We start from the raw sequence: 27,965 nt of genomic DNA on the forward strand, positions 1-27,965 counted from the left end.
GTCCCAGAGGCACAAGACCCCATCCCGGCCCTCCAGACATGAGTTGTGGAAACGACCCACACCTCAAGGCCACTTCTACGCGCAGGAGGCCCCCGGATCTTCTCCGGGCATTCACTCATTCGGGAGTCATCAACCCAGGAGGTAAGCCCCAGCCGTCTTCCCGCTCTAGGTCAGGGAACTGAGGCACAAGAAGACAGAGCCACCTGCCCAGGTCACAGCACCGACTGACAAGGAGGCCTCCTGGCTGGGATCGGAGTCTGAGCGGGTCTTCCAGATCAGTGCGCCTCCTGCGCTTCCCACGGAGAGCGGGCACGGGATGGGTGCCAGGGAAACGCAGCCTTGCTCCCGGGGCCCACAGCTACGCGGCCACAGCCTCTCCAAGCGGGGCTGAGGCTGGGACCGAGGCCTGGTGCCCTGGCCTCCGTGAACCTGTCGGCAGATGTGGCTGCCACCGGCTCCGGGGTCGGGGGCCATGGCCGGGGCTTACACTCAGGCGACCCTGGCTCTGCCTGGAACGATGCGGGCGCGTCCTCACGACCCCTCCCCCCAGATCTACCCCTAACGTGACTCCATCACAGAGCTGATGCCAACAGGCGAGACGAAGAGGGAGGAGACACAGGCCTGGGCCGAGGCTTCAAGCTCAGTCTGCCTCTTCGAGCCTGAGCCCTGGGACCCTGGCCAAGCCACTTTGCCTCCTCGCCCGCTCTCCCCAGGGGTGAAGCTGGGAGGGTACCAGAGCCTGGGCTGGTTCTACCTAACGACCGAGTTCTCCCACGGCTGTGCCGCGCTTCGGGGCAGAGGCCACGGATCGCTGGGACTCACAGGCGTAGGTCACGCCCCTCCTTGGTCCATCTCAGGGCCCCTGAGGGCCCACGGGGACGTTACTCCGGGAGGATCTAGGACTCACAGGCACTGTCAGAAGCTCCCAGACCTCAACACGCTAAATGCAAGCCAAGAAAAGGCAGGCCTGTTCGTGAAGCACCTACTATGTGTCCGGCAGCCACGTGGTTCACGTGGACACTGGGGCCCAGAAAGCTCAGGCCTCTTGTTCAAGGTCACGGAGCTGACGGACAGACGGGACATGAACCCACCGACAGGCAGAAGGCTCACTCTGAAACTCTGAGACGACAGGGAAGACGGGACGAGACCGGGAGACCCGGGCTGACGGCCACCCACTCGGCCGGGGGCGCCCCCCACTCCTGCCCTCCCACGAGGGCGCCCAGCACTGGGGAAAAGCCACCACGTCCTATGGGAACGGTTTTAAAGAGAAGAACCCGCTGCCTACTTTTCGACGGGCGGCGGCACCAGACCAAGCCTGCTCCAGACCAATCCCCAAACATCTCACCCCAAACCGCCAGGCCCTCCCTCCTCCCCACGTTCTGTCGCAGCGTCACACACACGTGCTCTCACACACATGCACGTGCATTCCCTCACAGACCTTCTCTCACGCACGTATGTTTTCTCTCACACGTTCTCTCTCTCTCTCTCTCTCGCTCTCCTAGGACCCCATGGACACAGGGCCCTCGGGCACGAGCAGGTACTCTGGGCTCTGACACGAGCTCAGGGAACTGGGAGCCCCCGAGAGGGGTGCCGTGCCGTGTCACGTGAGCATCCTCTCGGGCAAGGACCCAAAGAGCTCTGACCTCGCAGGGGGGTCCCTGGGGGCAAACCTCTGTCCCAGCAAGAGGACCCGTCCAGCACCGAACCAGCCACCCCCTGGCCGAGGGTTGCTGCCCAATCCCCCTCCAATCCCAGTATAAGGCAGGGCCTGGGGCCAGCTCCCCGGGTCGGAGGATGGGCCTTCCTGGCTCAGGGAGGAGGGGACGAGGGAGGCTCCACAAAGAACCACGGGCTCATTCAACAAACATCCAGGAAGCGTCACTCACTCTGAGTCACCTAAGCCGGATAAAGACCCTCGGCCGCTAGCCTGCATGCCAACGGGTGGGGCGAGGACCGGCAGGAGTCCCAGGGCGGCCCGTGCCTTGCGGGCTTCATCCAGGGCATCCAGGAGAGCAGGGCTGAGCCGTCTAGAGGCATCTGGGACAGGAGAGTGACCACGGACGGAGGATAAAGCCCAGAAGTCAGCACGGGTGGGCCAGACAAAGGAAGTGATGGGGACCCAGGAGTCAGACATCCAAGATACCCAGGTGGCCTATGGGGTAAAGTCTGAGAGGTGCAGGGAAGGGGGCCACGTGGGTGCCACAGACAGGGGCCCACAATGTGACCAAAGCCTAAGCTCACAGCTGGGACGTACAGGAAGCTGGCTGGACACTGGGGACAGAGACGCAGGGAAAAAAATCCAGGCCGACCATTGAGAAGTCACGAGAGCAAGGCCAGTGGGAGAAGAGATTCCCGGGCCGTTACCCCAGTCCAACAACCCCACACCACAACACGCTTTACACCGTCCAGGCAGAGGGTACGGCCTAGTACCCAACTGTCGAAGGGTCCTTGGCTCAACGATGGGCAGACCAAGGCCAGAGTTCTGATAAAAATGCGGCAAATACCAACCCTCCCCGATCCCATGAAGGATTCTAACAGCACGATATGCAAGGGACACAAAAAACACCATCAACCAAGTTCTGGGAAGATATTCAACTTCACCAATAATTGAAAGAAACGGACCATTCTTCCCTACCGAAATCAGCAAGCATTTTTTAGGCACTAAGGCACCGAATATCCCACGAGACCACTAGGACCCAGTTTCTGTCCATCGCACTCGGTCATTCATTCATTTATCAAACACCTACTGTGGCACCAGGTCCCACACTAAGCACTGGGATGATGAACGAGGCAAGGCAGTCACCCCCCTCAAGGACTTAGGATTGAAGGCCTCCAGCTGGCCTGTTCCTAGGAACCTATCTTAGGAAATGACTCAAAATATCAGGAAAATGCGATGCACAAAAATATGCAATGCAACATTCTAAACACGAACACATCAGAGAAGGAAAAACGAGAATGCCCATGAGAGGAACGGTCAGCTGAGCTATGCTGTGTGCTCTAGACACAATAACAAAAGCCATTAAAAGATTATACACAGAGGCGCACCTGAGTGGCTCAGTAGGTTAAGCATCCGACCTGGCCTCAGGTCGTGATCTCACGGTTCGTGGGTTCGAGCCCCGAGTCGGGCTCTGTGCTGACAGCTCGGAGCCCAGAGCCTGCTTCAGCTTCTGGGTCTCCCTCTCTCTGCCCCTCCCCCACTCTAGCTCCGTCTCTCTCAAAAATTAATAACATTAAAAAAATTTTAATCATACAAAGATCTCACAATCACAATACCAGGAAGGCAGGGAGAAGGTGACAGGTGGGACCCAAGACCCACCTTTAACGTTGCTCAGTGACAGGGAGCGCTCCTGGTCGGCTAGCCCAGGCCCCAGCCGGCCACTGCCGCCACTGTCCTTCTGCCGGGCCACGGCCACCGCAATGCCCACGGGTGGGTGTCGCACTTCTGCCTCCCCCTGGGCACCAGTGCCCTCGCGCCCGAAGGCCTTGGCGCTCTCGGGCCTCTCCGGGTCCCGCTTCAGCTGCCGGCCTCCGCCCGCCGCAGGGCCCGCGGGGTGTGGCAGGCGGGCCTGGGCGCGCGGGGCGCCCGTGGAGGTGGGGGCAGGCTCGGGTTTCATGGTGCCCAGGCCTCCGAAGGGGCTCTTCTTGCCGCAGCCTCCGGGGCGCACGGCCACGGCCTCGCGCGCGAAGCTGCCGCTGTACTTGATGAGGCTCTGCATGGCCGAGGCCTCCCCCGGCCCGTGGGCCGCGGCGTGCACGTCGGTGCCCGGCCTGGCGCAGGCGGCCGCCGCGCGGGGCAGCGCGCCCCCGGGGTCCAGGTAGGCCTTCTTGGAGGCGGCCGCCGCCTCCTCCTCGGCGCGGCTGGCGTGATGATGCTGCGCGGCCAGCACGGCCATCTGCGTGGTGGCGAAGTTGCCCAGCTCGAAAGGCTTCCACTTGGGCTCAGGGCCGGCGGGCGGGGGCGGCCGCGCCGGCTCCAGGCCGAAGAGCTTGGCGGCCTGCTGGGGGGCGGCGGCCGGCCCGCGGGACGCGCGCTCGCAGGCCCGCGGCTCGGCCTCGGGCTTGAGCAGCTCCTTGGCGGGGAGGTAAGCCCGGGCGTCTGGGGAGGCGCGCGCGGCCCGCGTCGGCGGGGCTTCGGGGGGCGGCGGCCGCTTGAGCGAGCGGATGACCGAGTTCTTCTCGCGCAGCGCTTCGGGCCGGTCGGGGGGCGGCCGTGGCGACCCGGGCGGCGCCTGCAGGACGCCGGGCCTGCCCGCCTCGCGCTCCCGGGCGCGGGCGTCGCGCGCCTGCGATGCGATCTGGATGGGCCCCGGGCGCTCGTCGAAGGCCTCCACGGAAGGCACGAAGGTGGGCGCCACCACGCGGTGCTCGCGGCCCGACTCGCGCGCCGCCGCCGCGGCCGCGGCCGCCGCGGCCGCCGCGGGGAAGATGGTGTAGACGCCGGCGGGCGCCGGCTGCGGCGCGGCGAAGGCCCCGGCCGGGGCGGCGGGGGGCGGGGGCGGGCCCTTGGGCGGCGGCGGCGGCGGGAGGGGCGACGGGCAGGGGCAGGGCCCGGGCAGCAGGGCCTCTGCGCGCCGCAGCCGCGCGCTCTCGTCCTGGCGCGCCGCCTCCTTGGCCACCAGCGCGGGGAGCCCCGCGTCGCCCGCGCCGTTGCAGAGGCTCAGCGCCGGCGGCGGGGGTGGGTTCTTGCCCTTGCACTCGGCGGCGGCGGCGGCGCCCGGCGCGCGCGGCGGCCCCAGTTCGGCCAGGAAGGGCGACAGGCGCTCGGCGAGGCGCGGGGGCCCGCGGTCCTGGCGGCCCTCCGCCCGCGCCTCCTGGGTCAGGTCCACCACGCCGCGTGGCCCCGCAGCCTCCTCGCGGGCCCTCGGGTCCTTCTTGCCGAACAGCGGGGGCGGCTCCCCGCCGCGGCCCGCCCGCTCCTTGGCCGCACCTTCCCGCGAAGAGCCTTTGGCCGGGGCGCTGGAGGAGTGGCCGCCCGGGGTCCTGGAGGAGGGCGCGTGAGGGTGCAGGGCGCCCGGAGCCCCTGGGGCGGGCAGGTAGAAGCCGTCTGCGGAGAAGAGAGAGAGTGCAGGCGTGAGCGAGTGCCCCCTCACCCCGCCGACGCAGAAGCGGAGGGCCCCTCAGGGGCGCCCTGCAACCCCAGGGTGAGGAAGGACGGTCCTGCACAGCGCAGCCCTTGGAGGGCAGGCTCCGGAAATGGAGGGTCTGGAGGTCATAATCTCGCCTTGGCCACTGACTAACCTCTCTGGGCCTCAGTCTCCTCATCTGGGAAAGGGGTAGAGGCCAGGGTTGTCTTTCGAGCCTACAGAGAGAGGGTCAGGCGAGTACAGCACAACTAGCAGGCACCAGAAGGCTGGGGGGTGGAGGGCTGGGGAGGCCCTCAGGAGCAGGGGTCTTGGAAAACAGAAGGGGTGCTGCCTGGCATACTGGGCAGTGGTGGGGACCCCCAGAGAAGCCCCTCAGAAGGTACCCTCCAACCCATCTCCCCACTCCCACCCCGATACCTTTCTGGGTATCGAAAATGCTGGGCTGGCCCAGCTGGCTGAGGAGGGGGCTCCCGCTGCTGGGGGGCTCCAGGTGGTTCAGGTGGAGGTAGGATGGGTACAGCCCGCTGGGCAGATGGGAGAAGCCTGGAAGAGAGAAAAAGTCGGATTGGCCCAAGGCATGGCCCCCCAACAGGAACTTCCTTCCATCCCGCTCTTTTTCTTGAAAATAAAATCTTTTAGCTGTGGAGGGAGCCCCTGGTTCCGGGAGCCCTGAGATCTACGACCAGCTCCGTAGAGCAGGCTTGCTTCCCTCTAGGCCCAGCCAGCCCCCAGCCGCTTAAGCTCTCAAATCCCCACCGGAAGAGGATCCGAATGGCTCCAACTAAGCAGCGGACGATGATGATGATGATGGGGGCTCTAATCACAGGCCAAGCGCTGCCAACTGTTTTGCCTTTGTTATTCTCATTTAAACTTCAGCAGCACAAAACTCTGCGAGGCGGATACTCTTAACATCCTCACTTTACAGATGAGAAAACAGGCTCAGGGAGGACCACTGGCCCAAAGTCACACAGCAGAGGAGCCCGACTGTGAACGGAGGTCACTGGGACAGTTAACCTCAGCCCCACACAGACCACGTCGGGTGGTTTACTGATTTAATGAGTCCCTTCTGCTGTGTGACCCAGAGCAGGTCGATCACCTCTGAACTCAAGCCTGCCCAGCATCTCCAACTGTCAGGTCTCCCAGGAAGGTGCCGCCGGGAAAGAATTCCTCCTGGTGAGGATCCTTCCGGTGAGGCCTTCCCACCAGGGATGCCCAGAATTGGGGCTTTGTGGGACAGAGAAGACAGGAGAGGGTAGCCACAGAGAAAAGAAAGGAAACATCTAAGAGGGCACACAACGGAGGCCCAAGAGCCCCTGAGCAGGGCCCAGAAAGTCAGGCCAACTGGCAAGCAGGCAGGTTGCCGAGCACCGGGGGAGGGTCCTGATGCTCTGCCTGGGCTGGGGGGGGTCCTACGGGACCAAAGGCCAATCGGAGACACCTGAGACTCGGGTCCCACGTGCTCCCAGTTGTTCCCTCCGAGGCCAGAGATGCAGGACCTGTCCCTGGCCACACCGGGGGCCCACGTTTCTCCCACGGCGCCACCTGCTAAAGATATTAACCACAACCCCAGAAAAATCAGGAGCACCTGATACACATGAGCTCTTTCAAGCACTGAAACGTCGCATCGGATCCCTCTGCTTTCTCGGCTGTAGAGTGGACCCGGCGGTCCTTACCTCACAGCTTGCTGGGCGTATAAGATGAGTTCAGATGTGCAACGCAATGTACATAGTAATAAGCACCCTACGTGCTTGGAGCCGTTACTGCATATGCGTTACTGCATAGCACTTGTGACACGGAAGAAAAGGGAGTCGGGAGGGGCAGAGGAGCAAGCTGGTGGCACGCAGGCGCCAGAGGCACAGTCTTAGCTCTTCAGGTCCCTCCAGCCCCACCCTGGCTGACTGAAGAGGGAGGCTCAGGTGGGACCCCAGCCCCAAAAGACTGCCCACCTTCCCAGGCCTAGAGAGGCAGGACCACCCCCTCCTGGTGAGCCCCTGGCACCGAGGAGAAAGTGGGGAGACAGTGCGCTGCGAAAGACCCCGGAAAGCCCTCGGGTCTGCAGCGGACGCTCCCAGGACCCAGCATCCAAAATCCGCCAGAGGCGGGGAAGAGCTCAGGGTCCCTCAGGCCCATCCCTTCCCCGGCAGAGGGGACCGTGGCCCTCACTGCAGAACTGCAACAGGAGGACCCGATGACCCTGGTCCCACTGCTCCAACACTGCTTATCGAGGGTCCCCAGGGAGACTGCGGTGACCAGAACTAGGCCCTGCCCTCAGAGCTCACTCTGGCGGGAAAACAGATGTCTCACAAATAAACAGATAAACCTGTCCTTCAGGTGAGAGGTGGGCCAGGGCAGGGGGGGTGGGGATGCGGGTAGCTGAGCCCTAAGGGATGAACAGTGGGTGAGGGCCCACGGCGGCGGGAACAGCTTGGGCAAAGGCCCCGTGACAGAGACCAGAGGAAGCACTGAGTATCTGAGGAACGGCAGGGCAGCTGGATGACCGGGCCTTGTCCCCCCACCCCCCAGCCACGGCAGGAGAGAGGCCCGGAGGTGGAAGGGAGTGGGCAGGATGCAGAGGTGCCAAGGACAGTGGCCCACAGCCCTCAGCCCCGCCCACCCGGCACACTCCTTACCTTCATGGGCATGAGCGGCCCACAGCTGCACCATAGGCAGGTTGCTGGGGGTAGGGGAGCGGAAGGAGAGGTCAGAGGGCAGGGGCACGGGGCTCCCATGGGACGAGGCTGAGGGCCCCATCCCGCCGGCCACAAAGCTGCCCAAGAAGGCCTCGCCTGCAGAGAGAAGGGGGGGGACTGTCAGGCACCCACCAGGCCCCCACTGCCCGGCCCAGCACCCCGGAATCCCCATGTCTCCCCCACTTCTTGGAGCTACCACTGGCAGGGACACCAGAGAAGCCTTTCCGCCCCGCCCTTGACCCTCCGGCTCAGGATGGGTCTGGTCACCTCGACCAGATCCCCTGGGACTTGAAAAGGCTGCAAGTGTGGCCCCAGAGAAGCAGCCAGAAGGACGCCCGCCACCAAAGACCCTCACCTCCGGGGCACCCGGCAATTAGCAAGAGGGCTCTCCCAACCCCAGACCCAAGCGGGACGGTCTCCCCACCCGCAGATAAGAGCTGAGGTGCGGCGGGGGACAGGGCCCTCCCGAGGCCACAGAGCGAGGGGGTAGGGGGTGGGGGGCCCGTGGCCTAAACCCCTGCTCACGTGGAGCTCCTGGGTCAGGGGGGACCCCACGAGTCGGAGAGCGACCCCAAGGCAGCCCTGGTCAGACCTGAGGCGTTCTCGGCCAGCATCGGCCAGCCCGGTGCCGGAAGAACCACGTGCCCATTTAAGGCACCAGGAAGCTGCTGTTCGGAGGTGGGCAGTGCCCGGTCGCACAGCCAGGGAGCCCTGACCCGGAATACACACCCCGCAAGCACCCCACAACCACAGCGGATTAGCGAGAGGAAGCAGCGAAAGACCGAGAGCAACGGGCCATCCTTCCAGAGAGCAGAGCATCCCACCCAAGGTCCCTCGGATGGGGGTGTGCTGGCCAACTGCTACTGGGTGGAGCGGCGTGCCGGGGCCTGGCCGGACGTCGCCTACCCCAGCCACGCCTCACCTGGCCAGGCCCACCCCAGAAGGGATGCCCCCTCGCTGCCACCGGCCAGGGGCGCTGGCCCTCAGGATCCATACACCCCACCCTTCAGGGGAAGATCCCGGCAGGCCTCCGGGTCACAGGCCAGGGGGAGGCCTGGGAGACTTGGGCGGGGGGGGGGGGTGCCCTTCCCTGGCCTCAGGTCGCTCGTCAGCAAAATGGAAATACTAAGGCCTCCCTTAAGAACCACAGTGAAGAGGAAAGCACGCACCGCAGGAGAACAGTAACAACAAACGGCAGCCTCGCCCAGTCACTGACGAGCACCAGTCTGGGGACTGAATCCTCCCGCCAACGCCCCCAGGAGGAGGGGCGGAGGCCTGCACACGGAACCGAGCGTGGCGGGGATGCCCAAGCAGCCAGCAGGAGCCAGCTCTGGCCAGCCCGAGCTAAGGGCTGCCCGTGTGCCCCCTCGGGTAACCTCCCCACGTCCCTGTGAGGCGGGCACTGTCTGCAATGACCCAGACGAGACACCATCGGCGGCCCCAGCCCACGGGGGGGGCTCCCAGAGCCCCGTCCCACCTCAGGGTCCCCAGCAGCGCCGTAGGCAGTCTGTATACGACAGGTGCTCGCTTACTACCTCCCGGGGGCACAGGATGCCACAAAGTCCACCCGGTCCCTTTGGGGGGTACATGCAGGGAAACGGCAGGAGGACACCTTCTGGCCACATGTGCCATCACCAGACCCCGTGTCTGCGGAGTCCCCGTCCTCCAGCCCGGCCTCACCCAGCCCCCTCACCAGACTCCAGCGCCAAGCCTTCGGGACCCAGGGCCATGGCGGCCGGTCAGGACACCCATGTGGCCCGAGCCCGGGCAGCAGGGCCTCTGGGCCCCGCCAGGCCCCAGGCTTCCTCCTTGGCAGGCAGGCGGGTAGAAGGCTCCGGAAGCCAGCAGCCAGAGGTTTGCGCAAGGGCTTACATCAGCCACCAGCTCTTCCTGCCTCGGGCCGCGCGGAAGCCCGGTGGCCCAGGCCTGCCCCTGCCCAGGCTTGTGAAACCCGCCCAGCAGCACCCAAGGCCCGGTGGGGCGTTGGTGCCCGGATGCCACCAACGGCTCCCGCCCGCCACAGGGGCTCAACGGCGCCCAAACTCCCTTCCCCGGGTCCGGCGGGAATTCTGGTGCCCTGGCAAGACCACGCGGGCCAACGTGTGCCCCTCCCAGACCAGAGGTGTGCGACTCCGTGGAACGGGCACACCGTCGCCACCCCACCGCCAGTCACAAGGACGGTTACACACGACAGGGGCGTTCGTTTGCACATATACCCTGCCCCCCCCGTGCTCTCCCCGAACTATTCTCCTGAAGCCGCTGAGCGACGGATCTCGGATGCAAACCGAACACGCTTCCGAATGCCGGTGGCTGCCTCCGTTCCACCCAGCCGCTCGGGCACCAGCCCCCAGGTGTCCTTGTCGACCCCCCCAGACCCGGCCCGTTTCCCCCTTAGGTGGGGCCTTCCCGGCGCCTCACCGAAGCCCCTCTGGCCACTGCACCCAAGCCCCTGCCAAACACACTTGGTAATGCGGATCCCTCCCCACAAGCGGGTCCCCTCCCTGCAGGCGAGAACCGCCAGCCTCACTTGCTGCCACCCGGGACCCGGCACACAGCAGGTGTCAACTCGTGGACTGGCTACGCGAGCGCCATTTCTCATCCTCCGATGGCAAAAGCAGATAGACCCGCGTCAGGATTAGGAGACAGGGTAGTGCTCCCTTCGGCAGCGCAGATACTAAGGGCAGGGGCGGCCCCCGACCCCTGAGGACACCCACCAGGCGCCATCCCAGGCCATCCTGCCGGGTCTCCCTGGCGTGGAGGACAGGCAGCTGACCCCCGCCCCGCATCGCCAGAGCCTCCAGGCTGCCGTCCGAGGCCCCGGCCCGTGCTCCGGCATCCCTGGTGCTCCTCTCAAAGTCCAGGTACACACCCCTGCTCCTCGCACCCACCCCTGGGGACCCGGTGACGGCCTCCTAGCTCCCCAGATGTGGGTCTCAGGGCTCCGGGGGGACAGCGACAGTCAGGCCAGAGCCCAATGGTCTCTCCCTAGACTTTGCTGGAAATCCTCCCGCAGGGCCCGAGGTGGGAGGGGCTCTCCCTGCCACCCACCGCGGGCTGAGCGCGAGGCCCGGCCCCCACCCTGGTCCCAGGCTGCCCCCTGGTGGCAAGAGGTGCCGCCTGCTCACTGGCCGCCTTGGAAGCCAACACCAATGACCTAAAACACACGTGTAACCACAACAAATTACCGTCATCCAGAATAATAACGGCGAACGCTAAACAAACAGGCTGGGCCACCTGGCACCACTCACGCCGAAACCACTTCAGGTTCACACGTGGTCATTTGTGGACTCTTCTCGACGGCATGAGGACAAGCAACGATGGCAAGGCACAGGGCGCTGGGCGGGGCGCGGAGCTGGGGCTGACCCCAGAGCCCAGCAATCGGCTGTGCAGCCCTGCGGGGCAGTCACCCATAGAAGAGTGTTCCCGCTGCCCCGCTTGCCGTTCCGAGCAGGCCAGGTGAATAAATGACACGGCCCCGTAACCAACAGCGTTGGACACATGCTCTGTGCCTGTGCTGAGGCTACCTACAGCAGCCACTTGTGGCTACTGAGCACGTAAATGTGGCCGGTGAGTTAACACATCTTTAATTTTCTGAAATTTTCATGAGTCTAGGGGCACCTGGGTGGCTTAGTTCAGCGTCCAACTCTTGATTTCAGCTCAGGTCACGATCTCGCGGTCCGTGGGTTCGAGCCCCGCGTCGGGCTCTGGGCTGCCCGCTCGGAGCCTGGAGCCTGCTTCCGATTCTGTGTCTCCCTCTCTCTCTGCCCCTCCCCCCGCTCGTGCTCTGTCTCTCTGTCTCAAAAATAAATAAGAACATTAAAAAAAAATTTTTTTTTACCGTGTTTTAATTTTAAATTAGTTTATACTTAATTTAGCTTCAGTCTGTGAGGGCCTCTCCTTGCTGGAAACTAGACTGGGGCCAGGGACGAGACCTCTGACAAGCCCGTCCTCCACCACAGGAAGGGAGGTAACAGAAGGGTCCCCAGGGACGACAAAGAGACAAGACCCTGGCTCCAAGGCCCACTTGACTCACCCTCCCACGGGCCTGGGAGCGCGGGAACTTGGTTCTCCTCATTTTACAGACAAAGAAACTGAGGCTCAGCGCTTGCCCGGGGGGACCAAGTTGCTGGGACGCTGCTACAGACACACTGTCACACCAAGCCCTCAGCTTGGGAAGCCCACATGGCGGACCCCTGCCTCTAGTCCAGTCCTGGGCCCTGAGAGAGGGAAAGTGAGGGAAAGTGAGGGGAAAGTGAAGGAAGCCCCTCCCCCACCCCCCTCCCCCACCGCCACCCTAGGAGGTGCTTGGAAAGTGGTCTTCTCCTTCTCTGGTCCTCACTGCCCAGGGAGAGGGCAAGGATGCCCCAGGGGGGCCGAGGAAGGAGGCACTGAGGCCCAGCTCTCCGGGGGAAAGATTCAGGGTCCCTCCAGGAGCATAAGCAGCAGAGAGCTGGGCAAGGTCGGCCTTAGCTCCCCACTCTGTGCCCCCTCACGCACTGAGTTAACAGGCCTTCCCCGAGCTGGGACCACCACCATCCCAGCCCCTCCCACCCCACACACTGCCAGCCATGGACAAGCACCCCAGGATCACAGCAGTGAGCTATGGATTTGGGGACACTGGCCAGCCTGTTTTCAGCCATCACCACCCCCCTCACCCACACCTGGAACACACAGGAAGAGCTTCCGAGCGTCCCCCGGCCAGAGTAACAGGCCACCTCAGCTGGCCAGTGGAATCCTGCCTCTGTAACAGATGGAAGTCACTGGGGACCCTTCCAGTCCTGCTCTGGTGGGAGCAGGGAGGGGTACTCGGCGAGATCATGCCCAAATGGGCTGGGCTGGAACATGGAACAGCACAGCCTCACAGGCTGCACCCCGGGGCCTTTGCACCTCAGCCTGGAATCCCTTCCTCCCTCCAGATACGCCAAATGGTCTGGAAACTCCCATCCGTATAGACCTCGCTCCCTTCTCTTATACCCCAAGTGACGCTCGATGAATACGGCCTTCCCTAGCCATGCTATTTTATTTATTTTGCTAACCGCGCTATTTCGGACTGCGACCCACCCCACCCTACACCCTTTCCTGAACTATTTTTCTCCATAGCGCTTATCACCATTTATCATACCAAGCACACATGAGTTCCTTCTTTATTGTAGCCCCTTGTTTATTGTCCCTCTCCACCCACTGGCACAGGAGTCGGCAAGCTTTTTCTTGAAAGGGCCAGATAATAAATCATTCAGGCACTGTGGGCCTATCTTGCCCGCTGCAGGGAAAGCAGCCACGGACAACACATAAACTGTTGGGCTCTGTGCCAATAAAACTTTATTTACAAAAAACCGGAGGTACACCTAATTTGGCTAGGGTCCGCAGACCCTTACGTTACAGCGCGGGTTTATTCCACCCCAAGTGCCCCCGACGCTGCACACAGAAGGAGCTCAATTACGGAGGAGAGGGATGGGCGAGGTTTTGATCAACCAGAGCCTTTCCTGAGACCCGGCCTCACAGCCGGCGTTCGGCGTTCAAGAGCCTTTGCTTCATTCTGTCTCCCCCCCCCGCCCCCAACCCTGGGAGGGGAGGATTCTTAACTCTTCTGCAGATGAGGAAATTGAGGCTCCGACTCCAAATTCTACACTTTTCCACTCAGCCGCACCACCCGGACGCCAGACCCTATTTGCCTGGTTTCACTCCCAGCAAAGCCTCCCCCTAGCCAAAACAGAACAAATCTATCGTCCCTTTCTATTTAAAACGTTCCGGCCTCAGAAAGGAGCTGTATCCCTTAAAGTGTCACCAAAGGCTATCAGAGCATCTCATCAGCATGATCAAATCAGGGTTATCACCCAGAAAAGAGCTCATTCCAGCCCAGAGCACCGACATGTGACTCAGGCGTTTCTATGACAGCAGCTGAAAATAGGGTGAGGACCCTCCAGATAAAATGACCTTCACTCCCACTGATCCCGAGACGCGCAGACCTCTGTACTATCTAAGCCAGAGAGCGGGTTAATGCCCTCGCCGTATAAAAAAAAGAGTCTGATCATTCAGTAAGAATCCCAAGCAAATCACCGACAACAGCAAATGGCTGAATCCAGTAAGAAATTTCTCGTTAGGATTTACAAAGAAGTATCAAAAGGGGATGACGCCATTTTCGTCTTTCCAACGAGCACATTTGGGGTTTGGCTGCGGGGAGGGCGGAGGCGGGGTGGGAAGCCACCCAGGGAGGGTGAGTAGAGAGCCAGCCCATCCCCAGCTTTCAGAACGCAAATCAGCAGAACTCTTCAAGGCCTGGAAAAGGCATGCAGACCCACTCTGGGGGTCCCTCCCAAGGAAATCACCAGATGTACCTCCTAGGATGCTCACTTTGGTCAGACTGAGCCAGGGATTCCATGCAATCCCCATCCAAATCCTGGCAGTTGTGTGTGCGTGTTCAGTCTCTAAATGTTACCCCCAAATAGGAAGCAGACTCCCGAGGAGGTATCTGCACACCCGTATTCGGAGTGGCATCATTTGCAATTATTCCCACCAGCCGAAGGTAGGAGCTACCCAAGGCCCGGCTGGATAAGCAGAACTCGGTCCATCCATAAAATGGAACATGATTCAGCCTTGAAAGGAAAGGAGGGGCGCCCCTGGGTGGTGGCTCAGCCAGTTAAGCGTCCGACTCTTGGGTTTCGGCTCAGGCCACGATCTCACGGTTCGTGAGTTCAAGCCCGGCATCGGGCTCTGTGTTGGCAGTGTGGAGCCTGCTTGGGATTCTCTCTCTCCCTCTCTCTCTCTGCCCCTCCCCTGCTTGGGTTCTCTCTCTCTCTCTCTCTCTCTCTCTCAAAATAAACAAATAAATAAAGTAGTTTATTTAAAAAAAAAGGAAACTCTGACATGTGCTCCAACATGGATGAATCTTGAGGACATTATGCTCAGGGAGACCAGCAGACACAGAAGGACAAATGCAGAGATCAAAGTAGGATCCCTCTTTTAGGAAGGTCCCTGGAGTCGCCAAGTTCATAGAGACCTAAAGTAGAAGGGTGGGTGGCAGGGGCTGCGGGGGGAGGGAATTGTTGTTTAATGGGGACAAGGTTTCGAAAATCAATTCCAGGTGGACTGTGGATCTCCACGTGAAAGGCAAAACAGGAAAGCTTCTAGAAGAACATGCCGAAAAAAAATACCTTCACAGCCCGAGGGCAAACAAAGGTTTCTCAAAGCCCATTTTATAAACGGCACGAACCAAAGAGATAAGAATGATGTACCGGAGATTACGTTCAAATGAGAAATGTCCATTCATCCCAGGACACCATTAGGAGGGAGAAAAGGGAAGCTACCGCATGGAAAAAGATCTGTGCCCTACGTCACCAGGGAAGGGTCTGTATCCGGAATATATAAAGAACTCCTGCAATTCAATGAGAGAAAGTCAGACAAGAGAAGGTAGAAATGGGCACCCGGAGGGTCACAGATAAGATATCCAAATGGCCAGTAAACTGATAACAAGGCACTCATTCTCTTTTCTTTTTTTTAAGCTTTTTTTTTTTTCTAAAGTATTCTCTACACCCAACATGGGGCTCGAACTCACAACCCTGAGATGAAGAGTTGCACGCTCCTCTGTCTGAGCCAGCCAGGCGCCCCGCTACTCAGCCTCTAAAACCAGGGAGGGAACGTGAATTTAAACTACCACATACGGGGCCCGCCAGAGGGGCTCATGTCAACAAGGCAAGATGGACAGGATTAAATATTAATACGCGGCTGGAGGAAGCGTAAATTGGTACAACCACTCTCGAGACAGGTTGGGCACAATCTGCCAACCTTTGTGACCCAGCCGTGCCCTCGCAGGTATACATCCGAGGGCAAGGTGTGGAAACGCGCACAGCAAGTCGGCATTTCTACGCCTTCCGCGCGCAGAGTCTAACCACGATAGTAGTCAAAATCGGAAAACGACCCAAATGTACATCAACAGCCGGATAAACAAATCGTGACGTGGCCGCACCACGAACATCTCCAGCGAGGAGAAGCTGCCACCACCCAGACCGGGGCCGTGGTGAATCTCACCACCTCACCCAAAAGGCAACAAAGCACGTGCTTCCTTGTACTACCTGCGCGGACAGGCGACTCAAGCGACTCAAATCTCGGGTGGTTTGAGAAGGTCACCTCTTGGGAGGGGGGAGAGAGCAGGGGGACCGTTGCGCAGTGGGTTCAGTTTGTGAAAAAATAATACAACTGTACGTCAATGATCTATGCCCATTTCTCCGTGCATCTTAAACCCCAATAAAAAAATACCCATATGGGGCACCTGGGTGGCTCAGTGGGTGAAGTGTCCAACTCTTGATTTCGGCTCAGGTCATGTTCTCATAGTTGTGGGATCAAGGCACTCTGTGCTGAGTGTGGAGCCTGCTTGGGATTCTCTCTCTGCTCTTCCTCTGCCCCTCTCCTGTGTGTGTGTGTGTGTGTGTGTGTGTGTGTGTGTGTGTGTTCGCTTCTCTCTCTCTCTCTCAAAAAAAAAAAAATCTGTAGGAAAGGAAAGGTCAGTGGGGGTGAAGAGAGGCCAATCTGAACACTAACATGATAAGTATTACATTTTAAGTAATCTTTATGAGTAATTTTTACAAACTCTCACCTTGACAAAATTTGCAAAAACTGAAGCAAGTGAATAAATTAAAATGAGCCAAGATAGGAAAAAAGGAAAGAGAAGGAGAAATTCCTACCAATGACCAAGCTCTCCCCAGCCCCTGGCTTTCTGGCAGATAGCTCAGGCCTTGCTTCTAGAGGCCCTCACTTCCCAGCTGTGTGGCCTTGGGGAGGTAACACCACCTCTCTGTGCCTTACTTTCCTCTAAAGTAAAGTGAAGGCAGCAGGAAAGGAACGAAGCCGTGACCACAGCACTCCCCTATGCTAGGGGTAAGTCCCACACGACAGATAAGCAAGGCTGAGGGACAGAGCTCCAGGCTGGGTTGGGGGGCGGGGGGGCCTTCTTGGTGCTCTGCACATTCTTGGTGCTCTGGCTGGGCCACGGGACCTGTGGCCACTGCCACTGTCCCCAAGCTCCCATCAGCGCGGCAGAGACAGCGGTGAGTCGAGCTGCAGGGGTTCCTCCAAGCCAAGCAGAGAGGAGCCACCAGGCCAGATCGACCAGCTGCTGCCCTGCCCTGCCCGGCCCTGCCCTGCCAGGAGGGGAGGAGACCCGCTGGGCGGCCCCAGCCTCCCCTCCCCATCCCGCCTCTCCAGCTACGGCCGCTGGGTTTTGTTCCTCCAGCTCCGTCACTCAGCCTCGTGCTAGCTACCAGGCCTCTCCCCTCCCGCTGAGAGGCAACCCTGGCTCCCCCCAGGGGGTCAGATCCCAAAGCACATCTTTTAGCTGACCCCACCCCCACCACAGAAGGACAATGGGGCTTTAACCCCCGTCCTACTCCCAGCCCCGAATATGGGACCCCTGTGGGCTGGGACTTTGCCTGGCCCCAACCAGGTGCCCAGCCCACAAAGTAGGTGCTCAAGTCCAAATAAAGGGAATCCCGCAGCAGCCCAGAGGGTCAAGGCCTCAACCCTGCCAAAGACATGCAAATGCTTCCACTCCAGCCTTGCCCCAGGGCTCCAGACGTTCTCAATTCTAAAGCAATTAGAGGACTTGCCCGTGGATTTTCTTTCCTCCCTAACCTAGGTCTAGGTCTAGAGGAGGAAGCAGAGAGGGAGGGAGGAGGGCCTTCTAGAAGCCCTGGGCCGAAAGCTAGAAAGCCCGTGAGTGGGACAGGCAGGGACCCAGGAACCAGGCCTCCCCTCCCAGGCACAGGGGCCAGGGGAAGGAGAGTGGGCTGGATCCCAGAAGTGGTGCATAGAATCTGTCCTGCCAAATCCTTTCCCAAACGCCAGAACCCCACGACAACAACAGCAATGCAGCTTAACAGGGAGAGAAACGACAAAATACAGGAATGGAAAGGAAACGACACTCACAACATTCTGGAAGCAGGAAGCAGGGACCAAAGAGGCAGGGTGGGGAGCTGGGAGAATTGCAACTGAACCTCAGAGGTTACCGAGAAACAAGCAATTCCTGAGAGGTGCAGAACCTGGACCCAGCACCTGCAAAGGCCATGGTGCAGAGAGGAGCAGAGAAAGAATGGAGAGCCCCCCACAAGCCCTCTGTTTACTTACTAGGGGCCGATGGAGCCACTGAGGGTCTTTGGCTACATCCTCAGGGCTGGGGTGGGGACCGAAATGAAAAATGGATCTCAGTAGAAACCTTCTTCCACTGTTCCAGCTGTTGGAAGGGGAACAGCCAGGCTTTAGCTCCCCTGTGGGCAGGAGACTGGAACTCCTGCCTGGGAGTCTGGCAAACTCAAAAGGGAAAGATCTATAGAGACATTCAGGAGAGTTCCACAAGGGTCAATGGGTCCCCCTAGCTTTGTTGTGCCTCCCATCTTAAATATGAAGAGACACCAGAGAATCAACCACCAGACACCCATGGAAGTCTCCAATGTGAAAGACAAGTGAGAAATAAATATATATATATATATATATATATATATATATATATATATTTATATATATACATATATATATATATATATATATATATATATATATACACATATACACACATTCTCCAAGTAATGAGAATTAATGTATCCATGAAACAAGAACAGGGTGGCTCAGTCACTTACATGTCCGACTCTTTGATTTTGGTCATGATATCACGGGTTTGTGAGTTTGAGCTCCCCATCAGGCTCTGTGCAGACAGCACAGAGCCTGCTTGGGATTCTCTTCTCTCCCTCTCTGCCCCTCCCCTGCTCATGCACGCACACATGCCCACTCTCTCTCTCTCTCTCAAAATAAATAAATAAACCTAAAAATAAAAAAAAAAAGGAAGAATATCCAATTATAAGAGCTCCTAGAAATTACAAACATGAAATTGAAAGGTTAGAAGACAGTTAAGAACATGTCCTAGAAAGCTGAATAAAGAGAGATGGAAAATAAAAAATAAAGTATAAAAAAAAGTAGATGATCAGTCCAGGAGATCCAATATCTAATGAATAGGAGTACTAGAGGGAAGGGGATTACAAAATACTAATAAAATTAACATTAATTCAAAACAATAATAATAATTCAGCCCGAAGGACCTCAGTTTCCAGATTACCATGGCCTATGGAGCACCCAACACAGGAAATGCAAAAGAATCCACAGGAAGACACATCGATATGAAATTTCAGACCACAAGTGATGAAAAGAATAGTAACAGTATTAATATCCACGAGGCTTACTTTGTGCCAAACAATGTCCTGGGCATTTATGTACATAAGCTCATTTAGTCTTCATAGAAATGGTAAAAGGTAGGCACTATTATTCAATTCACAAAAAAGAAAACTGAAGCATGTCCGAGACCACATGGGTAGAGAGTGGTGAAGCGTGTTTGTGCATGAATTGTGGAGCCAATGCTCTTGATGTAGTTCTAAAACATGTTAAGCATTTGGAAAAGGATAAAAAAAAAAAAAAAGAAAAGGTTCACACATGAAGATCAAGAAACAAAAGAGCATCACACTACTCAAAAGTAACACTGGAATTTGGAAGGTGATGTTACAATTCCTTCAAACACCAGGGGTAAATTATTTCCAAAATGCCTGTCAAGTATCACAGTAGAACAGAGGCATTTTCAGGCACACTAGGCCTCAAAAAAACTTGCCTTCCATGGACTCTTTCACAGAAAACTGCAGCAGGATGTGTTCTACCAAAACAAGGAAGTAAAGCACAAAAAAAAAAAAAAGGAAAGCAAGGGAGTGAGGAAACAGGAAATCCAACACAGCAGAGAGATAAAGGGAGTTTGAAGGATTATGGCTCTAAAACAGGGCCAAGCACCAGGCAAACCAGACTAGACCAGAAAGATGGAAAACTCTAGGAAAGAAATATGCAAGAAAAGAGGCACGAATCCAGTAGATATGACCAAATAAACAGTAGTCCAAGAGACTGGAAGACAGAGATTGTAAGAAATTCCAGCAAATTAAAGGGGGAAAAAAAGGCAATGAATAACTCCAGGAAATAAAGAAGGGAATTTTATTATACTACTTGGCTCAAATGTAGGCAATATTTACAAAGCCAAACACATAATAATAAACCTGGTTTAAACAAGACTTTATTTCACATATATTGGGAGGATAGAGGAAAGAAACATGATGGGGCATGATATAACAACAATAATAAATACTTACTAGAGCTTATTATACTCCAGATACTGTTCTAAGTGTCTTACATGTATTAACTATTTAATCCTCACAATAATCTCCTGAAGCAGTCGCTATTATTTTCCCCTGTTTTACAGATGACAAACATTTTCAAGGCACAGAGAAAAGTAAAGAAACTTGCCCACGGTCTCACACTAAGAAGTAGCAGAGTCATGATTCAGACTCAGACAGTCCACACAAAATGCTCATCTTCCACAGAAGTCAACAGAGAATCGCAAAGACTGAAAAATAACTAGCAGGAGAAGCAGGTTATTACATAGAAATATGGATGAAAAGGCTTCAAGAAATAGCCAAAAGAGTTAACTAAAGGAATCAAGACTAGGGAGACAGGAAGCAGGGGATGGCTGGTTTTCTTCATAATTCTTCTTCTAACACTAACTGACTTTTAAGACGATGTGTAACTTTTACTCTAATGTTTATATTCAGCATTAAGCAGAACCGCACACTCTTAAAGGGTGAACTTCACAGCGGGCAGAGTATTCCTCAATAAAACTTTAAAAAAAAAATAAACGAGGGAAAGGATTTTAAGATGCGCACACAATTAGATACTAACGCACACTCACCTGCATGAGCAGAATTTAAGGAAACTGACAATATTCATAGGAATGGTGAAGACGCGGAAGAGGTGGAATGATATTGCCAGGAGGGTACAATGGAACATCCACTGGAGAACGCACAACTGTTAAAGCTTGAACCTCCATATACCCTGTGAGCAAACAGTCTGCTCCTAGGTACTATATCCAAACAACTGTGTACGTATGTAGACCAAAAGCCATGTTCCTAACACCACTATCCATAGCAAACCCTCAGTGTCCATCGACAGGAGGGGATAAAGTAGTACTATTTTTCTGTATAATACTACACAGCACCAAGAAATAAATTACCGCCTCACACTGCAATACGGATAAAGCTCACGTACATACGACTGAGTGAAAGCAAGCAGAAAGAAAAGAGGGCACGCTGTATGATTCCACTTATATATAGAAAGTTCAAAAATAGGCACAACGATTCTAAGGTACCAGAAATAAGAAATGATGTTGGAGGTGGGGTAGAGGGTGGTTAGGAGAGAACAAGATGGCACCCTCTGGACGCTGGCAATGCCCTGATCTCGAGCTGGTTGGTAGTTAGACGGGCGTGTTCGTGTTGTAAATATGCCATGTTCTAAACACTCACGACTGAAGCATTTTACGGTATATCTGTGACACCAAATTAATTAAAAAAAAATTAAATTTAAAAAAAAAAATTTTTTTATTTTTTTTAAATTAAAAAAAAAAAAGAGAGAGATTCAATTGACGGGTTCAGGGTGGGACCCTGGAGTCCCAGAAGCCCATGGGCCATTCAGAGGGGCCTAATACACAATTCCAGAGGTCCCCTGGAGAGGACGGGACTAGAACAAGAGATTAGCTTGTTAACTTGATGACTTGTTGAGTCATCGGTTAATGATGACTATAATTCCAGCAATCACTTTTACTCGAACTTTTGCGAGGGCCATCCCTATGCTAGGCATCTGGCTGGCACTTGCTCATTCGAACTTCACAACAGCCGGATGAATTCAGTATCACTAATGGACTCATTTTACAGATGAGAAAATCAAGGCTTAGAGAAACATCCCACACCCAGTAAGTGGAGGAGCAAGACCCAAAACTCCAGCAGTCTAACCTCAGCTCCGAGGCCAACCTGCCTCCAGATAAAGCAGTTCTTTATCCGGAGATCAAAGGGTAGAATCTTCAGCTGGCTCGTGAAGGCCCAGAACGTGCAAGATTGGGAGAGCGCATGAAGAGGGTTTTTTTGTTCGCTTTCATTAGCTCACGAAGGAAACTCGGATGCAGGTGATGGCTGCATCTGTGGGCCTGCAAAGGTGGCACAGAGCTTTGGTGTTTCCCACCTAATAGCCTGACCTCCTCCGGAGTCGGATGCCAGGCCTCCGTGGGCAGCTAGTGTGGTCAGGACCCTGACCTTGGGGGCCAAGACTGACTGCTGGCCAGGGCTCCCAGGAGCCCCTGGGGAGCCCCAAGACCTATCCGGACACCAGCTCCCATGGGTCCCCTCAAAAGCTGGGCTGGGACGTAACGGAGGACAGGGTGGTCACAGTGACGGGGCTGGAGTCTGGGTGGAGACCAGGGCTGACGATGACCAGGAGGGAGATAAGTCAGCTCAGACCATACTGGTCCACGCTGGAACAAAAGCACCCCAAGCTGCTCCCATCCAAATCAAGAATGCCCAATCACCGCACTCTCCCCAAATCTGTTCCTCCCCATTCCTCCACAAGCAGCACCTCCCAAAAATCCAGCCAGCTTCCGTCCTCCTTCTCTTCCCCTCCACGCGTCTTCGTTGTAGCCTGACCTCCACCAAAGCCCCAAACCCTGGCCGCCTCCAGCCTCCCTCCCTGGTCACTATCACCTCCCTAACAGCCTCCTTGCCACGGACTACCCACCACACGGTCTCCAGCTGGCAGCCCGGACCAATTTTGCTAAATGCTTATTTTGAAATAATTTCAAACTCGGGGAAAAGTTTGAAATAGTACAATGACCTGCCATATGACCTTCCCCAGGTCCAGCCATTGTGAACTTTCTCACCCTGTATGTAACTCGGGCTCAGCGATTTATGGGTGTCTCCCATACGTCTATAAATTTGTCTCTTCCTGAGCCATTCCTGAGAGTAAGTTGTGGCCATCATGTCCCCTGTCCCTAGACATTTCAGTGTTCTTACTTCCAAAGCACAAGGGCATTCTCTTACATAACCACGGTCCAGTTATCAGCTTCATGAAACCTAATATTGATTTGACACTATCAGCTAATCTACAGCCCATATTCCAATTTCATCAATTGCACCCATGATGTACTTTAGAGCAATTTCTTCCCCAATCCAAGATCCAATCGCGGGCCATACATCGCCTTCTGCGGTCACATTTTTTTAGCCTTTTAATCAGGAACTGTTCTCGGCCTTCCTCTGTCTTGGCATGCCATTGACATTTTTTAAGAGTCCACACCAGTTCCGGGACACCTGGGTGGCTCAGTCCTTTAAGCCTCTGACTTGGGCTCAGGTCATGATCTCGAAGTTCAAGCTCATGAGTTCGAGCCCTGCATGGAGCTCTGTGCTGACAGCTCAGACCCTGGGGCCTGCTTCAGATTCTGTGTCTCCCTCTGTCTCTGCACCACCCCCCCCAACTTGTTCTCATTTTCTGTGTCTGTCTCTCTCTCAAAAACAAATAAAAACATTTAAAAGAAGAAAGAAAGAAAAAGAGAGTCCAGACCAGTTCTGTAAAACGTCCCTCACTTTGAATCACCCTCTCCGTTTAAAACCTTCCACTGCCTTCTCATTCCTCAGTGTGAAATTCCAAGACCTCATTACTGGCCTTCAGGGACCTGCAGGGTCCCCCTCTCCCCTCCCCACAGCTGCAGTCACTCTCCCCTCTCCTAGTCCCTCACTCCTGGGAGCCCCTCACTCCAGCCCAAACAGACCCTGGGCATTCTCTTTCCTTCGCAGCCTGTATCTCTATTTAAAACGATTTCCTTCGACGATCTGTGTGTGTGCGACTACTGCCTGGCCCCCACACTACAATGGGACTCCGATGAGGGCAAAGATTTGCGTCTGGCCATCGCTGGATTCCCAGAGCCAGAGCAGTGCCTGGCGCGCAAGAGACGCTTGGAAATGGCTTGCCGAGTAAATGAACAAGTGAAGAAAGAAAGTGTTTGGGTTGACAGCTAAGGAACCAGTAGGCTCGGAGAGTCAGGGAGCCCAGGAGCCCCCGGTCGCCCCCCATCCAGAGTCCAGAACCTGCCCCAGGCCTCAGAGAGGAGGAAGCACCCAGCAAATCTCCTTTATCTGTGGATCGTATCGCTCCACCGGCCAGTCCCACTGATTAATCTCTTTAAATCAATCCCAGTAGGCCGACGGGCTGGATTCCAGAGATAGAGCTGATGGACCCTGGAGAAGGCCCGTGGCCCCCTATTGTCCACTGGCCAGTCCAAAGTGCATGGCCTCCTGGTCCTGATCCTTGGGTTCCACCCCCCATTCATGTATCCTGCGGGGCCCAGCCAGCCCAGGGAGTGGGGGCAGGGAGAATAAACATCCCAGTACAAAATCCTGCTAATAGGTCTTTAATTGCAGCCCGAGGAGGGCTGGGTCCAGGGCTCCCAGCCCCAGAACTGAAGAGGGGAGCCTACCAGGTGCTTGTCACTTACTTGTCCATTTCACTGACTGCTGAGAACATTTGAGAGCTCACTCTGTATAACAATACTCAAGGTTACCCGCAAGGTAATGGCCAACCAAACCCCATTTATTCTTTATTTGCCTCTTTTTCTGCACAGGAAAGAGCCAAAGCCCTCAGCCTAGACCGAGGAGGCAAAAAGGCATCCCCCCCCACCCCCACCCCGGGGATCCTCACTCACCACAGTGCCCTGTCAACACCTGCCTTGATGGGGTGGCCACAGCCCAGCCCTAGCCAGGGTCCCCCTCCGGCCAGGAGTTCTCCCAGAGTCTCCCAGAGGAGCAGCTCTGGTAGATTCACAGGCTCCCCTACCCACTCTGGAGAGCAGACTAGGAAGGGGTCGGAGGTAATCCGGTCTCACACTGCCTCGCTGTGTGACCCAGGGCAAATGGCTCAGCCTCTCCTGGCTTCCCAGAACAAAAACAAACAAACAAAGATAGGGCTGATAACGCTGGCCAGACCTAAGAAGCGGACAGCCAAGTAGGAGAAGCGCCTGAAAGAGAAAACTTAGCACCTGCACCCGGCAAAGAAAGAGGGGGAGGGGGGCTGGGTTGAGGAATCTGTAATCCACCCCACCCGAGCAGTGAATGGGAAACAGCTCTCTACCTCCTGGCTAACAGGATTAGCACTGGGTTGGGCTCTGGGCGTTGGCCTAGGGTCCAGGGTCTCCCTGAGGCCACTCAAGGTGGAGGCGGCGAGGGACAGCGCCAGCCTGCCCCCCACCCCAACCCTTCCTTCCCAGGTGAGCATGGCCACAGCAGCGCTTTCCAAGCCTGCTTGCTATTTCCTCCATGACCTCAGCTGCCAAGCATGCAGGAGGCAGACGGCTTCTAAAGCAGGAGGCTCAGAAGACAGGCCTCTGCGGCCACCTCCAGCTGGACTTCCTTGTCCTGCCTGCCGCTGTGAAGGTTCTTCACCTATCCGGCCTCAGCCTCCCCATCTAGCTAATGGGCGCTAGTCTGCCCGCTGGGCCCTGGCACACTGCAGGCTGCCAGAGGCACCCCCTTGAGTAGTAGCTGTTTTCACTGCTTCTCACATGGCTCTGTCAGGCAGGAACCAGGCTGGAGATGGGACGCCTTCTCCCTGGCTGGGGGGGGGAGGGGGGGGAGGGGACACAGAGACCAGGGAAGGCACCCCCAGCCAGGAAGACCCAGGGTCTGACTGCCAGGCCGAGGGATGCCGCCACGACCCTGGGGCGAACTAAGTGAAGGGATGAACTCAAAAGAGAGGCAAACACAAAAATTACCCTGGCCTCAGGGCGGGCAAAAGGGGATGGCCACGCTGCCCTTTGTACCGCGGGCAGCCCCTAACCCCTCCCTGGGATCCTGGCACCACGGTAGAGAAAACCATAGCCCTGGTCACGGCCCCCTGGGCAGAATGCGGCCTCAGCTCCAGGGGGGACACGGGCATGAGCCCCCAAGCCAAGACCCAGTCCTCGCACACCGGCGGGCAGGGATGCCCGGGCTCGCGGCCCCCGCGTGTGCCCCTCCCCTGCCCGGCGCCTCACAAAGGCCCTTTGTCCCTCTGAGCCCCGGGACTCCGGTTCCTGAAAAGTTCCGTAAAAAAAATCAAAGACACAGGCAAAACCGGCCAGCGCGGCCTCGGTCGAGCGGGCAGGGTCGGTGGGACAGGGCCAAGGCGGCCACTGCGGCCGGAGGAGTCCCTTCCAAGGCCGAGGGGAGAGTCGGCGGCTCCCCGAGAAATCGCAAGAGTCCCAGACTACACTCTGGAGTGGGAGAGGTGGCTTTTTTTTTCAAGTGAAGCGTAGGACGCCAAGCAAAGCAGCTGGAGGCAGCCGGGGAGGAGGGAGCGGGTGTCCTTCGGCGGCCGGCGGCAGGTCTGGAGGTGCCCCTCGCCTCCCTTCCCACCCGGCTGGACTGCAGCGGCCGCGGCCCGCCCAGGACGAGCTTCTCCCGCCCGGGGGCCGTCCCCACCGAGCCTCAGCGGCCCCTCTCGGGAAACGGCAGAGGCCTCCGGGGCCCTCTCGGCCACCTTCTCCCGAGGTTCGATGTCAGGCCCAAGGTTTTCCCTCCGCCGCTCGTGCCCGGCCAGATCCGCTCGCACGCCGCTTCCTTCCCCGAGCTTCGGGATGGCGGCGGCCCAGTCTCTGCGCCCCACCGCGCCGCGCGCCCGCCTTCCCGCCGGAGAACAAGGGGCTCCTGGGGCCGCAGTCGCTGCCCTCCTACCGGGGTGTGAGTCCCGGGGCCGCCGCTCTCCTCCCGGGGGCCGAGAGGTGGCGAGACGGTCCCCGCCCGCCCGAGGCCGTGGTCTCCGCTCTCCCCGCAGCCTCCGACGCCGGGGCGGGACGGAAACCCCGCACGCTGCGAGTGGAGGGGCTAGAACGGCCCACGGACGCCGGGCAAGGGCGTTTGCCAAGAAAAGGATTCGAGCTCGGGGAACGGACGTCTCAAAGGGTGTGGAGCGGGCTTGTTCTTTTCTCGCCCAGGTTTTGAAAACCCCAGGCTGGCCCGGAGCAGCAGGGGCCCGGGAGTCGGAATAGCCCCCGGAGGCTCCGGTTTCGGCAGACGCATATGCTTCGGGAGGGCATGGCGCACGGGGGAAAGCAGCCGAGCCGCGCACCCTCTCCGCCGGGGCCTCGGGAATGGCCTCCGTCCCGGGCCCGGGGGTCTCCCCGCCCTGGGAGCTGAGCCTGCCCGCACCCCCGTGGACCCGCCCAGGGAAAGAGACGTGCCGCGTCCCAAGAACGCCAAGGAACAGGCCGAACAGTTTTTCCCGGGCCTCCCTCCCCAAGATCCCGGGGGGGGGGGGGCAGGGGGGGGCAGGAGGGGGCGGCCACGGCGCAAGGCACTTACCCGGGTGCGGGTGGAGATTGAGGCCAGCCATGTACTTCCCGGGCGGCAACGGGCCGGGCAAGCCAGAAGCGGGCAGGCGTCCGGCCGCAGTAGTGCCCACGCGGTGGCTGTCCATAGCCAGGCCGGACAGCAGCGGCGGCGGGGGGCCGTGCACGGACCGCGGGGGCCCGAAGTCTCGGCCATCCATCCTCCGCGGGAGTGCCGCAGCCAGCCCCCCACCCGGCCCGCGGGCCTCGCTCAGTGGGACCTAAAAGTTCGGCCTCGGCGTAGTCCCAGAGTCCTCGGGCGGCGGGGGCTCCGCGGCGTGCATGGCGGCGGCGGCCAGCGGGGTTTGCGCTCGGCTGCGGGCCCGCGGCCCGGGGCGCACGGGCGGCCGGCGGTGGGGCCCCTCCGGGCGGCCAGGCGGAGCTGCGCGAGGCGGCGCACACGGCGTCTTGGCGGGGAAAGGACACGGGCCGCCGAAGAAACAGAAGGGGGAAAAAGGAAAAGGGAGGGGGGGAAAAAAGACAACAAAGTTTCAGAAAGTCGTCTTGCCGTTCGGGGTCGGGGAATGCGGATCTGGTGGCCAGAAATAAAATCGGGGGTAACCCGTCCTCCATAAAAAGTAAAAATCCATGCTCCTTGCTCCGGCGGCCGCGGTTCCCGGGGACCCGGCTCGGAAAGTGGCCGGTGGAGCGCTGCGCCCCAGCCTAAACTGGCTTGGCGGCTTACGGGTCCTCCCGAAACCGGGGAAGGCCCCTCGGCCGCGCCCGGGCGGCATAAATACAAACCTCCCGAGTGGGACTGATTCCTGGGCGTCACATGCTCCGGGGTTTCAAACCGTGAAACCTTTCCATGAGCAGTTCGAAATGTCTCCCTAAACACTGGGTCACTATCTGATCCGGAAAGTTTAATATTTAACCTTTTTGGCCCCTGGCCTGCCTTTTTGAGTCTGGTTTCCCTAAATTCGCCCTGAGCCGCCAATTAGTGTT

At 57.9% G+C, this 27,965-nt stretch overlaps 1 protein-coding gene across 2 annotated transcripts in view; it reads right to left on the reverse strand.

Moving 5' to 3' along the window:
- TNRC18 (trinucleotide repeat containing 18) overlaps positions 1-27,338 on the reverse strand; it is an 84,880-nt gene extending 57,542 nt beyond the window's left edge. Inside the window, exons 1-4 of one of the 2 annotated variants that reach the window (XM_047089286.1) lie at positions 26,995-27,338; positions 7,715-7,870; positions 5,502-5,627; positions 3,317-5,044 (exon numbers count right to left, since the gene is read on the reverse strand). In XM_047089286.1, coding sequence (XP_046945242.1) covers positions 3,317-5,044; positions 5,502-5,627; positions 7,715-7,870; positions 26,995-27,181 — 2,197 coding nt within the window. In that variant the 5' untranslated portion in view covers positions 27,182-27,338. Of the gene's footprint in view, positions 1-3,316; positions 5,045-5,501; positions 5,628-7,714; positions 7,871-9,467; positions 9,577-26,994 lie in introns of those variants that run through there. The other variant, XM_047089287.1, reaches the window with a different exon arrangement.
- Between the last annotated feature and the right edge of the window lie 627 nt (positions 27,339-27,965).

The sequence above is a fragment of the Lynx rufus genome, unplaced genomic scaffold (assembly GCF_022079265.1).
Source record: "Lynx rufus isolate CCGP_SWC_20201006 ecotype Redwood Valley unplaced genomic scaffold, mLynRuf1.p SCAF_27, whole genome shotgun sequence".
Taxonomy (NCBI): Eukaryota; Metazoa; Chordata; class Mammalia; order Carnivora; family Felidae; genus Lynx; species Lynx rufus.